Here is a 12,562-nt window from a genome sequence, read left to right as displayed (position 1 = left end):
AGCTTTCCGTGCATGATAAGGGGGGGATCATGGTAATGAAAAAATAAGCCTACCGGTTAAGGTTAAGTTGACAGGTTAAGCAAGATTGGAAAAGGCAAACACTCTGTGATTGTAGGTGAAATCCTGCATGAGAGGCTTAGTTACTAAATCTCCTGGACCTCTATGACAGCACCACATCTACTGTGCTAAGTCGCATCAATTACAGCACAAATTAAAATGACACTCAAGCTATGCATGCATGAATCGATGAAAGCAATAGATTAATTATTATAAAAGGTTCTAATACATTAGAGTAAACATCATTATCACTAAATAAACATTAGTTAATCAGAAGTTTTAAACACTCTAACTTCACTTTAGTTTAATCATTTAATGCAATTCAAGAAGACAAACATACATGTTGGCTGCTTGTTAGTGTATAAGTTAATTATAGAAATGTCTTTACAAGTTCAAAAATCTCTTGCCTCGGAAATCCGCAAAGAAAAGGTTACACTCCTAAGTTGAGCATTATTCTGCAATTGAGGTGAGTGCTCTGATTTGAAGTTACTGGATTTCACTGCAACATAGGTGCTGGTTTCAGTTTCTTACACAGTCGTACACTGAAAAAATATGCTATAACAACATAATTATGTGCTTATGAGTATCACTATTACAAAAAGTTTAACCATGACTAGCTCAATATCCACAACACCAGCAAGAACCTGAAAAAGAACTGAGTCAATGGAGCACGTCCAGATAGTTGTCGGATCTTGTTCGGAGCTGACCGATGCTACACTATGATTGGCTAGACGATTAAAGGGGCGGATCTTTGCGGGGTCAATTGTGTTTGACTTTTATTTTGCGTTATTGCTTCAATATATGCCTGCATAATTACATCTTAATATCATATGTCCTATCTTGAAATGTGAGCGACTCAGCACCTCTTTGTTGTTCACGGCTAATCTTGCATTCTGCTGCAGCAAACTGCATAATATTTCGGGTGGTTGGTTATGGCTGCAAGCTCAAGGCTGTCTCGCGATTGCTGTGAATCAGACTTCCTCAAATCACCATTTTTCCGTGCTATGCTGCCCTTGACTGCCTGCTGACACGTTACTCACTTCCCCTAAAGGTCCTGATCCTGTAGGGGCTGGTAGTGATAACACAGCTGAGTGCTGTACATGCAATGCTGCGTACCTCTCAGCCGTTGCTTCGTTGATCACTATTATTGTCATGGATGGCGTATTTGGCTGACAGCTAACATCTTATAGCACTACCGGTACACACACTGCTGTACCTCGCCGCAACTCAATCGCTGCTAAGTGGCTCGACTACTTTGTGAGTTTAATTTTGTTTTTTGCAAGATTACATGAAGGATTTTATACGACAACTTCTAGCCTATTGCTTCATACCTTGTAACTGGGACATGAGTTTGAATTAAATATGTTGTATGACATTTTACACCCCATTGGTTGCATACATCATTGGTTAAAAGTTGAATAAGTTTTATATATCTGTGCGATGTTATTGGCTTAAAGCTAAAGGAACTACCAGTGCAGGCATTGCTGTACCTCTCTGTAAATCTACATAATCAGAAAGCTTGGTGAGTTTTATTTTGTTGTTTAGACATTGGTGTCTAGACAGGGGTTAAGCCAATTGTGGGTTGCTTTCATTTAATCAAACAATACAGCAGTGGTCTTTGCAGAAACACACGCAGAGGTCTGCACTTTACTGAGTGCCCTTTTTAAGTTATTATCATAAATGCACTTCATGGCGGGAAGATGATCACTGCCGCTATCATTACTAGATCCTGGACCAGAGGGTCAGTATGAGAGAAGCCCCACTGCTGCAGGCTCCAGCTCCTGCGAAAAGGCTGGTATGGTTTAAGGGGCAGTGACCTAGGTCAAGGCCAAGTGCCTGCTTGAACAGTGTGTGTGCATCATGTAACCTCCTGCTTTTTTATTTTGGCGGCCATGTTAACAGGTGAGAGCAGTCACACTGCCTGCGTGAGCAGCGCGGCTCAGATGCGGCACGGCTTAATGTATGCTGCGTCAGCTGCGTCTAAACTGCGCTAAGATCGAGGTTTCAGCAGCTTTTTTACACGTGCTGCTCGCTTCACAGGCATATATATATATATTTTTTTTTTAACTCATCTCAGCCTGTCTCTGTCTGTAGTGTCTTTCTGTCAACAGAGTCTCATCATTTGTCGGCTTAATGTATGCTGCGTCAGCTGCGTCTAAACTGCGCTAAGATCGAGGTTTCAGCAGCTTTTTTACACGTGCTGCTCGCTTCACAGCAAAAAGAGACAGTATGTTATCTTTTGACACCATATTGACATCATTATGAACATATATATATATATATATTTTTTTTTTTTGAACTCATCTCAGCCTGTCTCTGTCTGTAGTGTCTTTCTGTCAACAGAGTCTCATCATTTGTCAATGCAAGGCTTTTATTCTGAAATATTTGCAGGACAGTGACAGGTTTGGGTATTACTAATATTATTAGTATTTACAAATGGGCACACTCTTCTTAACCTTATTCTATGCATAATAAAGATTAATAATTACATTTATAATGAAATCAAATAAAACATTCTGGCCATTATGTAAGATAAACTCTATGTAGAAAGAGTCTGTAGTGTGGCCTGGACTTTATAGAGATGAAGTTTTAGGTAAAGACAAACCATAGCTTTTCGTCTGGATGTAATGTTGCCAGGTGATAAAAGAGAAAGTTTAGCTTTAGTTGTCAGATAGCTTAGATGTTTGTAGAGGCATGGTCAAGCCTTCAAGGAGCCTTGCGTTTGGACTTCAGTTAGATTTTCTTCTGTTCGTTTTCTTTTGTCTGTGAATTTTAGTGTTTTTGTGGGTGCCTGTCCTTGTGCAAATGCAACTGCAAAAAAATGAGAGGTAGCCAAATGTAATACTTGCTATTGTGTAAAAAATTGAAGGTCTCTTGTCAGGAAATGCAAATAAAGAGCAACCAATTGTTGCCAATTGTGGATGGAGACAGAAAATAATGTAATTCAGAGACATGAAGGTTGGTTCAACATTTGCTTTTTTGAATGGAAAATCTGCTTGTCATGTTGGTAATCATACATTAATTTAATATTTACATGAATGCATGATTATGGTGCCTTGCATTGTCTCCATGTTGTTGAAATTTACATTTATGACTAAAACACAATGGGGGTAGGAACAGCATCCTTGACATTTTCTGAATTTTCCCTGGATAAAAGACAGCTTAGCACGTCTTGTAAACAGAACAGCGTGAAAGAAAAAACAATGCCGCATTTCTCTGGCGGTGTTGTCACAAGGCTTGTTCAGTCTTACCTGTTCCCATTTCACAAACCCTGTCCGTCAACTCTGCTTGTCTGCTCTAATATTTGATCCCTCCTATTCTCAATGGAGACAGTGTAGACTGAAATGCTCAAACACACAATAGTGCTCCTCCCCTCAGGAAGGTCTTGTGTCTCTACACGGCGCCACTGCCTTGCTAAACTCATAATTACAGTATCACAGCACTATGTAATGCTTGCATGTATGCTGCAAGTTTGCCCTCCCATTTAAACTCGAAGCTCAAATAGTCCGCCCATTCTGTCAAGCCAAACACTGAGTCAATAGAACATCCTGTCAGACTGAGTACCGCCTGCCAGCCCGTCAGGCACCACCATCAAATGCCTGAAGGGAGGTTGAGGCACAGTGTTGCCTCCCATCGGGAATGATCGTTGGTCTTGAGAGGTCAGACAGGACACAACCGCAGCTGCTCTGTGCAGGTAGTTTCTATTGTCAATTTTTCCAGAGTGCCTCTCTAGTCAAAAAATAATAATCTTACACTGTATGACAGGACGGGGATGTTTGGGGATGAAACTTCAGGGAGCAGAACTGCCTGATGGTTTATGAATGGGTTTGCTTTTTTTTCTGGGGCAAGATGTCTGAAATACTACCAAAAGATATTTTTGAGAGTTTTGAGATTGAATGAATTGCAATTGAAAGAGTATTTCAGAAGATTGTATTACCTCAACAGACACTTATTTGTGCTCATTAAGTGTCTTGTTTTTTTTATACCCTGCAAAATCCAACCAGTGAAAGACAGATTATTATTTTCCTCAGATACAACAAGAAAAAAATTCTGTTTCTGAGCTCTGACGTTGCATATTACAGCATGACTCATCTACTTATTCATCACCATTTGAGGGTAATTTAGAAGGTAATTTTCTGCAGCTTCCTGATGCAACACGTCTGAGTTTGAGAGTCAAACGCAGAACAGTAATAAACACCACTGAATTCCTGATATACATTTGATTGTTCACTAACATTTTTGGCACAGAGAACTAAGTTCACCATGTGTAGCTACTAACAATTAAAAAGGAAGTTCAGAATACTGTGCAAATGAAAAAGGCAAAAGTAAAGCAATTCAAGCACTGCTCTTATACTTGGATTTTAACAGTTCACTCAGCCTCAAACATCATGGCCCAGTGAATGTTCTGATTATTCGTCTTAGTACTGCTGCTCTCTTCATGGAGGTTGTATGATGAATTTCTTGCAGTATTCATACGTGTTTGTCTGTTTATTAACCCTAGTGGTGGCCTGTCCAGAATCACTTCAAGCATAATCCCACTAAACTCACGGGACCCTTAATAAGAATTAAAATATCAAGCTTTGGCAGCATTGAGGCTCGGTCGAGTACATGCTGTGGTCTTGTGTGTAAATGTTGTGTTGATGTCTGTTTATGTCCACTTCTTCTGTCATCGTTAACCTTTACTGTGAGGTGATGCATGAATATGTTTAGTGATATGCCATCTTTTTGTTATTGTGAAATGACAAACATATTTTGTATTGTAATAATTATGCAAACAATACACATCAGTCAGTGACAATACTGGGTGACATGTTCCTAAATACGTGGGCACTGTAGCTTTTATTTGATACTATCCTCCTGCTCTAAATATTCATTGGAGCACAGGATCTGCTGCTGAAAATAGTCCCCAAAAACAGTACAAGCACCTGTTTGAGAAACATTGTAATATATATATATATATATATATGCACAGAATAAAAAATTGACTCAGTGCTGAGTTAAATACACTATTGAGGGATGGACAAAAAGTTTTGGTCTTTTCTGTTTATGTCCACTTCTTCTGTCATCGTTAACCTTTACTGTGAGGTGATGCATGAATATGTTTAGCGATATGCCATCTTTTTGTTATTGTCAAATGACAAACATATTTTGTATTGTAATAATTATGCAAACAATACACATCAGTCAGTGACAATACTGGGTGACATGTTCCTAAATACGTGGGCACTGTAGCTTTTATTTGATACACCTCCTGTTTGAGAAACATTGTAAAATAGTCCCCAAAAACAGTACAAGCACCTGTTTGAGAAACATTGTAATATATATATATATATATATATATATATATATATATATACATATGCACAGAATAAAAAATTGACTCAGTGCTGAGTTAAATACACTATTGAGGGATGGACAAAAAGTTTTGGTCTTTTCATAACATAACATTTGATAAAATAAAAAAAAATAGAACGGAATATCTTCAGCCCTAACCTTTAAAGTGACTTCATTTCAGAGAAGGTAGATACAGTGTTTCAAAGAGAGATGGAAATGTAGCATGAAACATGCACTCACCTGTCTGCGCAGGTCCCTGGTCTTTTTGGTCATCTTATCAATGGCTGAGTTCAATGGGTCACCTTTCTCTTTCCTGCCAGTCTGCAAAAGGAAACAAAAACACCATGTTAGCACAGTTATAGTACATGCCATTACAATCTTATCTGGACGACTAACATTGCACCAGATATTTCAGTGAACATTTTCCTGTTGAAGTGAAACTGAAAATACACTTTGACACAGAACATGCGTGTATATTATAAATGTTCCTCAATTAAACCAGAGTCAGTGACAACATAACACAAACAGTTTGCTATGTTACCTAGCAACTAGCCTTTCTGGCAAGTATCAATTAAGTTGCAGCCAATTTCCCTGTGTGCAGCACTTCCTGTCATTGCCAACTCCTACTGGTGACTTTAGGAGGGTAGACCACCACATGCTTCACCTGACACACACAGAGTCACCAACTGCTTCCTAACACCTGACAGGGGGGAGTTCCAATGGAGGAGCTGTACGGTACTTCATGCTTTTCCAGATTCCCCATCTCTCCTTTTACCAAGCATCCCATCTAACCAGTCGGAGTCACTAACACCAATACTAGGACAGGATCTCATGCTGTCTTTCACACAGAAATATCGCCAATCGTGTTCATTTAAATGCCAGGCCGAGACGGAGGCTTCGCTTTCCACTATGCCACCTCTTTGGCCCATTTACCACGTACAAGCTCTACTGTTTTTTCAAAACAAAAACATGGGGAAGAGTGGAGTGATTTATACTACTACAGTTATTAGATTTCCACTTTTACTAGCTAAATTGTAACGGCAGCTTGGCCTGAAGGTTTGAAAGATGCTGTCAGTGTCTTGGAGTGAACCATTTCTGCTCCAGGACACAAATAAATGATCCGGCACTCTGATTCCTCTAGAGAAATGCATATGTGTGTCTCAGCGAGTGGATAGTTATGCTCTACTGAAAGTACTGTACATGAATGAAGGCTGACTTAACAAGATAAATCAAAAGTTCTAAAACTATTTTATTAAACACATATTTGTAAAACACTAACGAAGTTGTCATGTCGTGATAAAATATGTATTTTAATTTCTACAGTCTCTATCAGAACAAGAAAGAGGTTTAAATGACTGCAGTCACCCATAATTCCAGATTAATTGATTGTAATTGATAAGGGAAGGAAAAATATATATATATATATATATATATATATATTTCATATATGTTTTTTGGGGATTAAACTCCGTTAATCTAAGTAAAGTAAGAAAAATTGAAAAAGTAAAGTTAATGGATAACAACAAAGATATTAATACTAAGAATAGTGACACACCTAAAGACTACAGTCTATCTTAGAAGTGAAGAATGTGCTATATTTACTGTTATGCCAACCAACTCTCATTCCAAGCTTGTCAAATACTGATGCTTGGTCAGTGGCCTTAAACTTCAAACTATGACACTCTAGAACAGTGGTTCTGAGTCACTCTCAGGGGTTCGGCAGACACACACTGCGGTCAAGTGAGCCGCCGCTTTAAAAATTAATGACCGTCTATTCCTCAAGGTGCGTTCACACCGAGCGCCCCGTTCGGTGTGAACGCAGCATAACGGTACGGTGGCTTGGGTAGCCCAAAAAGCACGGAGAAAGCTAAAACTTATGCTGCGTTCAGCAGATGACAGCAGATGTCAACGATGAATGCCTCGACGAAATCATTGAACTTCAGCAGAGCCAGCTTCAACAGCAACTCTTCGGAACAACAACGCTCTCAACGTTTTGGTGTCACCAAATCGTACCATACTCTCGTATTGCCAAGAAAGCCCTTGAGATACTCACACCGCTTGTTACAACGTATCTTTGTGAGCAATCCTTTTCGAGGATGGTGGACATGAAAACTAAGAAAAGGAACAGACTTTGCTGCGAAAATGATATGAGAGTGGCACTTGCCAAGGTGAAGCCGCGCATTTCTGAACTTGTATCTGAAAGGCAACAGCAAAAGTCACATTGATTTGCAGTAAATATTCACTGAGTTATGTTTTTGTGTGAAATTCATGTTTTGTTTGTCGACAAACCGATCCTCACAGCATCGTACGAAGTTGCGTACCTGATCGCAAATCATTCATTGAGTTACGTTTTTGTGTGAAATTCATGTTTTGTTGGTTTTGTTCTTTGCACACAGTGATTTTGTGTGCAACTGATGCATGGTTCATTTTGTGCACTAATAAAATACATACCTATGTTTTGAAGAAATCATATTTTATTTTTCCAATTACGAAGGGTTCGGTGAATGCACTGATGAAGCTCGCAGGGTTCAGTACCTCCAATGAGGTTAAGAACCACTGCTCTAGAAGCTCCTCCAGCGACAGCTTTGGACGTGGAATAGACGACATGTCAGCTTCCACTCGTTACATGCATAGCAAAATGAACTTCCGTCTTTACAGGAATTAAGGTTTGGACAACAAAACCACTTAGTAAGGTTAAGGAAAAGAGCGTGGTTGATATCAACTTCACTGATTATTGATTCATTTGATTAATTTGGTGTCTAGAGACTCACGTGGCTCATCTGACTAACAACGCTCACGACTCTCGTCAGGAAATGTCAATGTTTACCTTTTGCACAGGACATGGACAGCAGTCTCCTGGACTAAGGTCCTGTGTTTGATTGACCTGCCTGTCCTGTGTGGACTATCTCAGTTTTTATACTATGTCAGTTGCTCTAATTGTCTAACTTTAAAATGGCGATGGGGAATGTAGGACTCTAATTTGAGTGCAGTTTGCAGTTCCATTAATTTAGAAGGTGCAACTGGAACCAATTCTGCCAACGTTAGTGCGTACATGAAGGATAGCCATGGGGCACTGACCAACCATCAGTATTTGAGGAGTTAGGAGAGCTGGCTTTGCTGATAACCCTCCCTCAGGTCCTCTTAATCAGCTGCTGCATTGAGTCAAGTACCACCACAGTTCAAACTAAAGGTCGGTAAACAATAATTCATGTAATTCATCTTTTATTTTGACAACTGACAAATGAAAAGGTGGAGCTATGTATAAATATAAAATGTATCTTTTTTTTATAAAGAGGAGGTTGTTTCTCGATGGTGTCATTCATGTTGTGTGCAAATGCTGTACTTCATTTGAACAAGTTAACACAAATAGACCAGCAATCACATCTGCTAATTTAATATTTTAAAGGATGTTGTGGCTTTTTGCACGGAAACAAAAATGGTTAGCAGGATGATCAACAGATTGTAAGACACTGTGATCTTTTGTCAAAGCATTGGCAGCATACAAAATGAGTTGTGTCGTTGCCAGGCAACCATCGGACAGTTCTGCCCAGCATAGCATGAATGCGAAATGACCAAAATTGCTCATCAGCCTCTGCATAAAAACACATACCTGGTGACATGTATTCCCATTCCTCCATACCTGTAGACTCCTCTAATGAGGATTTCCAGGAGACAAACTGACCACAGCACAACAGGGCTTTACGTAGAGGGGCTATTTAGTTGTTATCCTGTTTAATGACACAGGAAATGTGGTTCCTTATCTCTGTGTTTGTGCACTATTGTCCTGCCCTCTTGATAATTGAGTGGAACAGAGTGCCTCGTATCTATGCGTCACAAAGGACTAAATGAGACCCCATCAAACGCCCAGCTCATAGCTAACTCACCCCAAGGTTAACGTCGATTGTCACTTTCAATGCCTGGGTCAGTATCAGGTGACTGTTTCCACATTAATTCTCCTATCACACAAAGAGAACAGAAGAGAACAGAAGAGAGAGGCAGGGCTGCTACTGTAAACTCTGACCTACACTATGGTGATATTAACCACCTGAGCTCTTTCTTTGAGGTTTTTGTCGGCTAATTGAGCTTTAGCAAAGAACTTTAGTTGTAAACAACTGGTCCAAACTAACTTGCTCTTCTTTTGTCTTATACAATACTTGAAATTCAAGGAGATGCCAACTTGGGGACAAATAACCGCAATCTTTTAGCAATTTCTTCTTTTGATTTGTCACACTCCAAACTCAGCATGCATTACAATGTGGGTACATGGTGTGAGGAAATTACATGCTTGCAAGGTCACTGATGTGAAAGTGCTGCTCAATGAAAAGAGCCTGTAGCCATAAAAACAGATATGATTTCCTTTACTGGCTAATGTATTGCAGGCTTGCCCTTGGCCAAGGCTCATATAGCACACGTTTTCTTTCATAAGGATGTTAAACATTAGGAATGAGTCATTTGTCTCCTCGCTCATACTACAGTTAGTCACCCCCTATTCTAATAGCAATCACGCAATGCAGCCATTTTTTTTGTGGAGCATTGCACCAAAACTGTTTCTGATAATACTCAATCCCACATTTAGCATAGTAAAACCCACCTGACCCTGTTCACTGTTCTGTGTACATGTCGTCTTATTAGGTTTTTCAAGTTGTATTCTGAAACATATACAAAATGTTTTGTGGATTGTCAGGTTGAGGGGAGGAAATGAGGATAGCATTCAGTTTCCTTCCATTATGTGCAACACAATCATACACGCACACGCACAGACAAGCTCTTCAATGCCAAAACAGAGGACATGAAAACATTAGTCATTGTGCTGCCTAACGAGCCTAATGTGTCATTAAAGCACCAGAGGGATGCATAGGATTAAAGATGCTCACCGTCAAATCTAAAAAGGGGCTTAACTTGAGCCTTTCTGAGGACACGAGTATTCAAAAGACTGTATGTATAACAACAACTTTCATTGAACCGGGAGAAGCAGAAAATGTCCATGTTGTCGATAACTCAAACAACTCCTCTTGTCATTCAAGCCAAGTCGGTTTCTTAATATTGCATATTAGAAGCATTAGTAGTTCTCCCAAAGGGCTTTCCAGTTGAGGTAAACATCAGGTTCACATAATTAAAGGAGTAAAAGGTGCATAACAGGCAATCAAATACAAAAATAATAGATATAATTAGTATTGATATCATAGATAGACACCCTTCTAAACTAAAATGGTGTGTTTTGATTTATTTTTATTTTCTGGAATTAGAAATCCCTGCTGTTTTATTTCTCAAAACTCTTAACTCTTTAATCTGAGTTAAGAAGATTAAAATGGCATAGCGATGTCAGTCTAAAGGGAAAAAAATAAAATCATCTGTTTTTCTGAGCACTTATTATAAACAGGGCAGTAGTTACTGTTAAGTTTATTTTCTTATATCTACTAGAGCTCACTGTAATGTTGTAATGCAGTTCTTTTGACAGTTACAGTAAGTCAAGGACTCTACTCTTGCTAAAAATACATTTCCCTTATACTGTAATTACTCTTCTGGTTTGATATGTACAAACTCCTTCGACACACATTGAATAATGTATTGCTCATGTTGGGTTTTCTTCAAAACACTCAATTAAAAACACTACGCATGAATCCCCAATCACAAATGTACTATACAAGGAAGTACACAATGATGAATCATAGGTTAGTTAATGCGTCAGGCTCGGTCAAGACTGAGGTCTTTGATATGTGCATGTCTGTGTGTGCATTTGAGGGTGTGTGTGAGAATCAAAGTGAGAGAGAAAAACGGACTCACATTATCGTGTTTATGTGTCTACAATGTTTATCCGGGGAACTATTTGACTTTCCTCCATTGCCACCCAGGTGTGCCCTGTATGTGCATGCAATTCCGCTCTCAGATTCACAGCCATTAAAAGCTTGACAACACAGTGGGCTGTTGATTCAATTGTCTACCATAGAGAAACATTGATTGCTTAGTTTTTGACTGCCACATAATGGAATGTGCATGTTCGTTTTTTCTGGTAAACACAAGTCCCTGTGGTGTTTTGCCGACAATGTTCCCAACTGTCCCCATCCATTATTTTCTACCCCCCGATGTGCACTCATTCATTCTCGGTTGGGGAGAGGAAGATAGAGGAGGGTGCCTGAAAATAAGCATCTCGTGTGTGGAGTAATGGAGGCAGTAGCAGGAGTTATTCATGCCCACTCAGAAGACGGTTGGTGGACAGTGCATGCTGGTGGAACGGCGGAGGGCCCTGAGTGTGCTTGCTCTCTCAGGCCCTCCCAAAGTAAGTTGTGTAATTCAGTGGTGCACTGCAGCACAATTTGCTTCACTGCATTTCTGACCCTGTAATGGTAGAATAAGACATACAGTAGTGTCTGTGTGAGCTGAGTAATGCTCAGCAAAATGCGGCACCTGGTGTCAGGTTTGTTGTTTTACCATTTTAATTTGAAATGTCAAAAAAGAGCTGGGACTCCAAATTAAAGCTAGGGTAGGTATTTTGTTGTATTTGTTTAAAATATCTTTACATCCTGGAAGGAATGAATAAATCAAATGCTTCGACAAAAAATGACAAAAAATGTTTGCTATCAGTGGCTGTCACAGGACTGGAAAAGCATTTCCAATCATTTCAATCCTGTTAATTGAAAAGATTGGATGAATTACATTTTTGGGGAGTGGCTTTTGGTGGAGGCCCCAAGGACGTGTTGTCAGTCTTGCCGACTTTGATTATTTCTGGCTTGATTTAGTGACTTTTGGAGCCTTTGTTACTGGCTACATTCATTGGAAAAAAGTTGGCAACACTGGGCTGTGATTTTCAGTTAGATATTTTCAAAATCTTGCTTACTCGCAGAGGTTTCTCCAATGTTACCGACCCCAGATCCAATTATTGTTTCAATGACATTTAATGTTTAAGGTGTATTATGCATTTGTAGTTGAATATTTTTTTATAATACATTTAACCTTCTTTTTTAATCCAGACTGCAGTCTAAGCTTATTTTTATGCTATTCTTGAGAATTTTGTGAATGCATTTCAAAAGCTTACAGACTACAGTACAGACTTCGATCAAAATACTCCTGATGCATTAAAAAGAAATGTGACTGTATTCACTTATTATCTGAAATTAATTCTGTTTTCATAACCACATCTCTGTCCCTCCCTTGAAACTAATGCAATAAAAAT

The 12,562-nt window shown here is 39.2% G+C and overlaps 1 protein-coding gene across 3 annotated transcripts in view; it reads right to left on the bottom strand.

The window, feature by feature from the left end:
* Nucleotides 1-12,562, bottom strand: part of ctnna2 (catenin (cadherin-associated protein), alpha 2) — a 359,609-nt gene that overhangs the window by 73,753 nt on the left and 273,294 nt on the right. For all 3 annotated transcript variants that reach the window (XM_054603691.1, XM_054603690.1, XM_054603692.1), the window contains exon 8: nt 5,632-5,712. In XM_054603691.1, the coding sequence (XP_054459666.1) occupies nt 5,632-5,712 (81 nt within the window). The remainder of the gene's footprint in view (nt 1-5,631; nt 5,713-12,562) is intronic.

The sequence above is a fragment of the Anoplopoma fimbria genome, chromosome 9, assembly GCF_027596085.1.
Source record: "Anoplopoma fimbria isolate UVic2021 breed Golden Eagle Sablefish chromosome 9, Afim_UVic_2022, whole genome shotgun sequence".
NCBI classification, from domain to species: domain Eukaryota; kingdom Metazoa; phylum Chordata; class Actinopteri; order Perciformes; family Anoplopomatidae; genus Anoplopoma; species Anoplopoma fimbria.
Note: the sequence above shows the minus strand (reverse complement) of the source record. Positions and strands in the feature narration are given on the sequence as shown.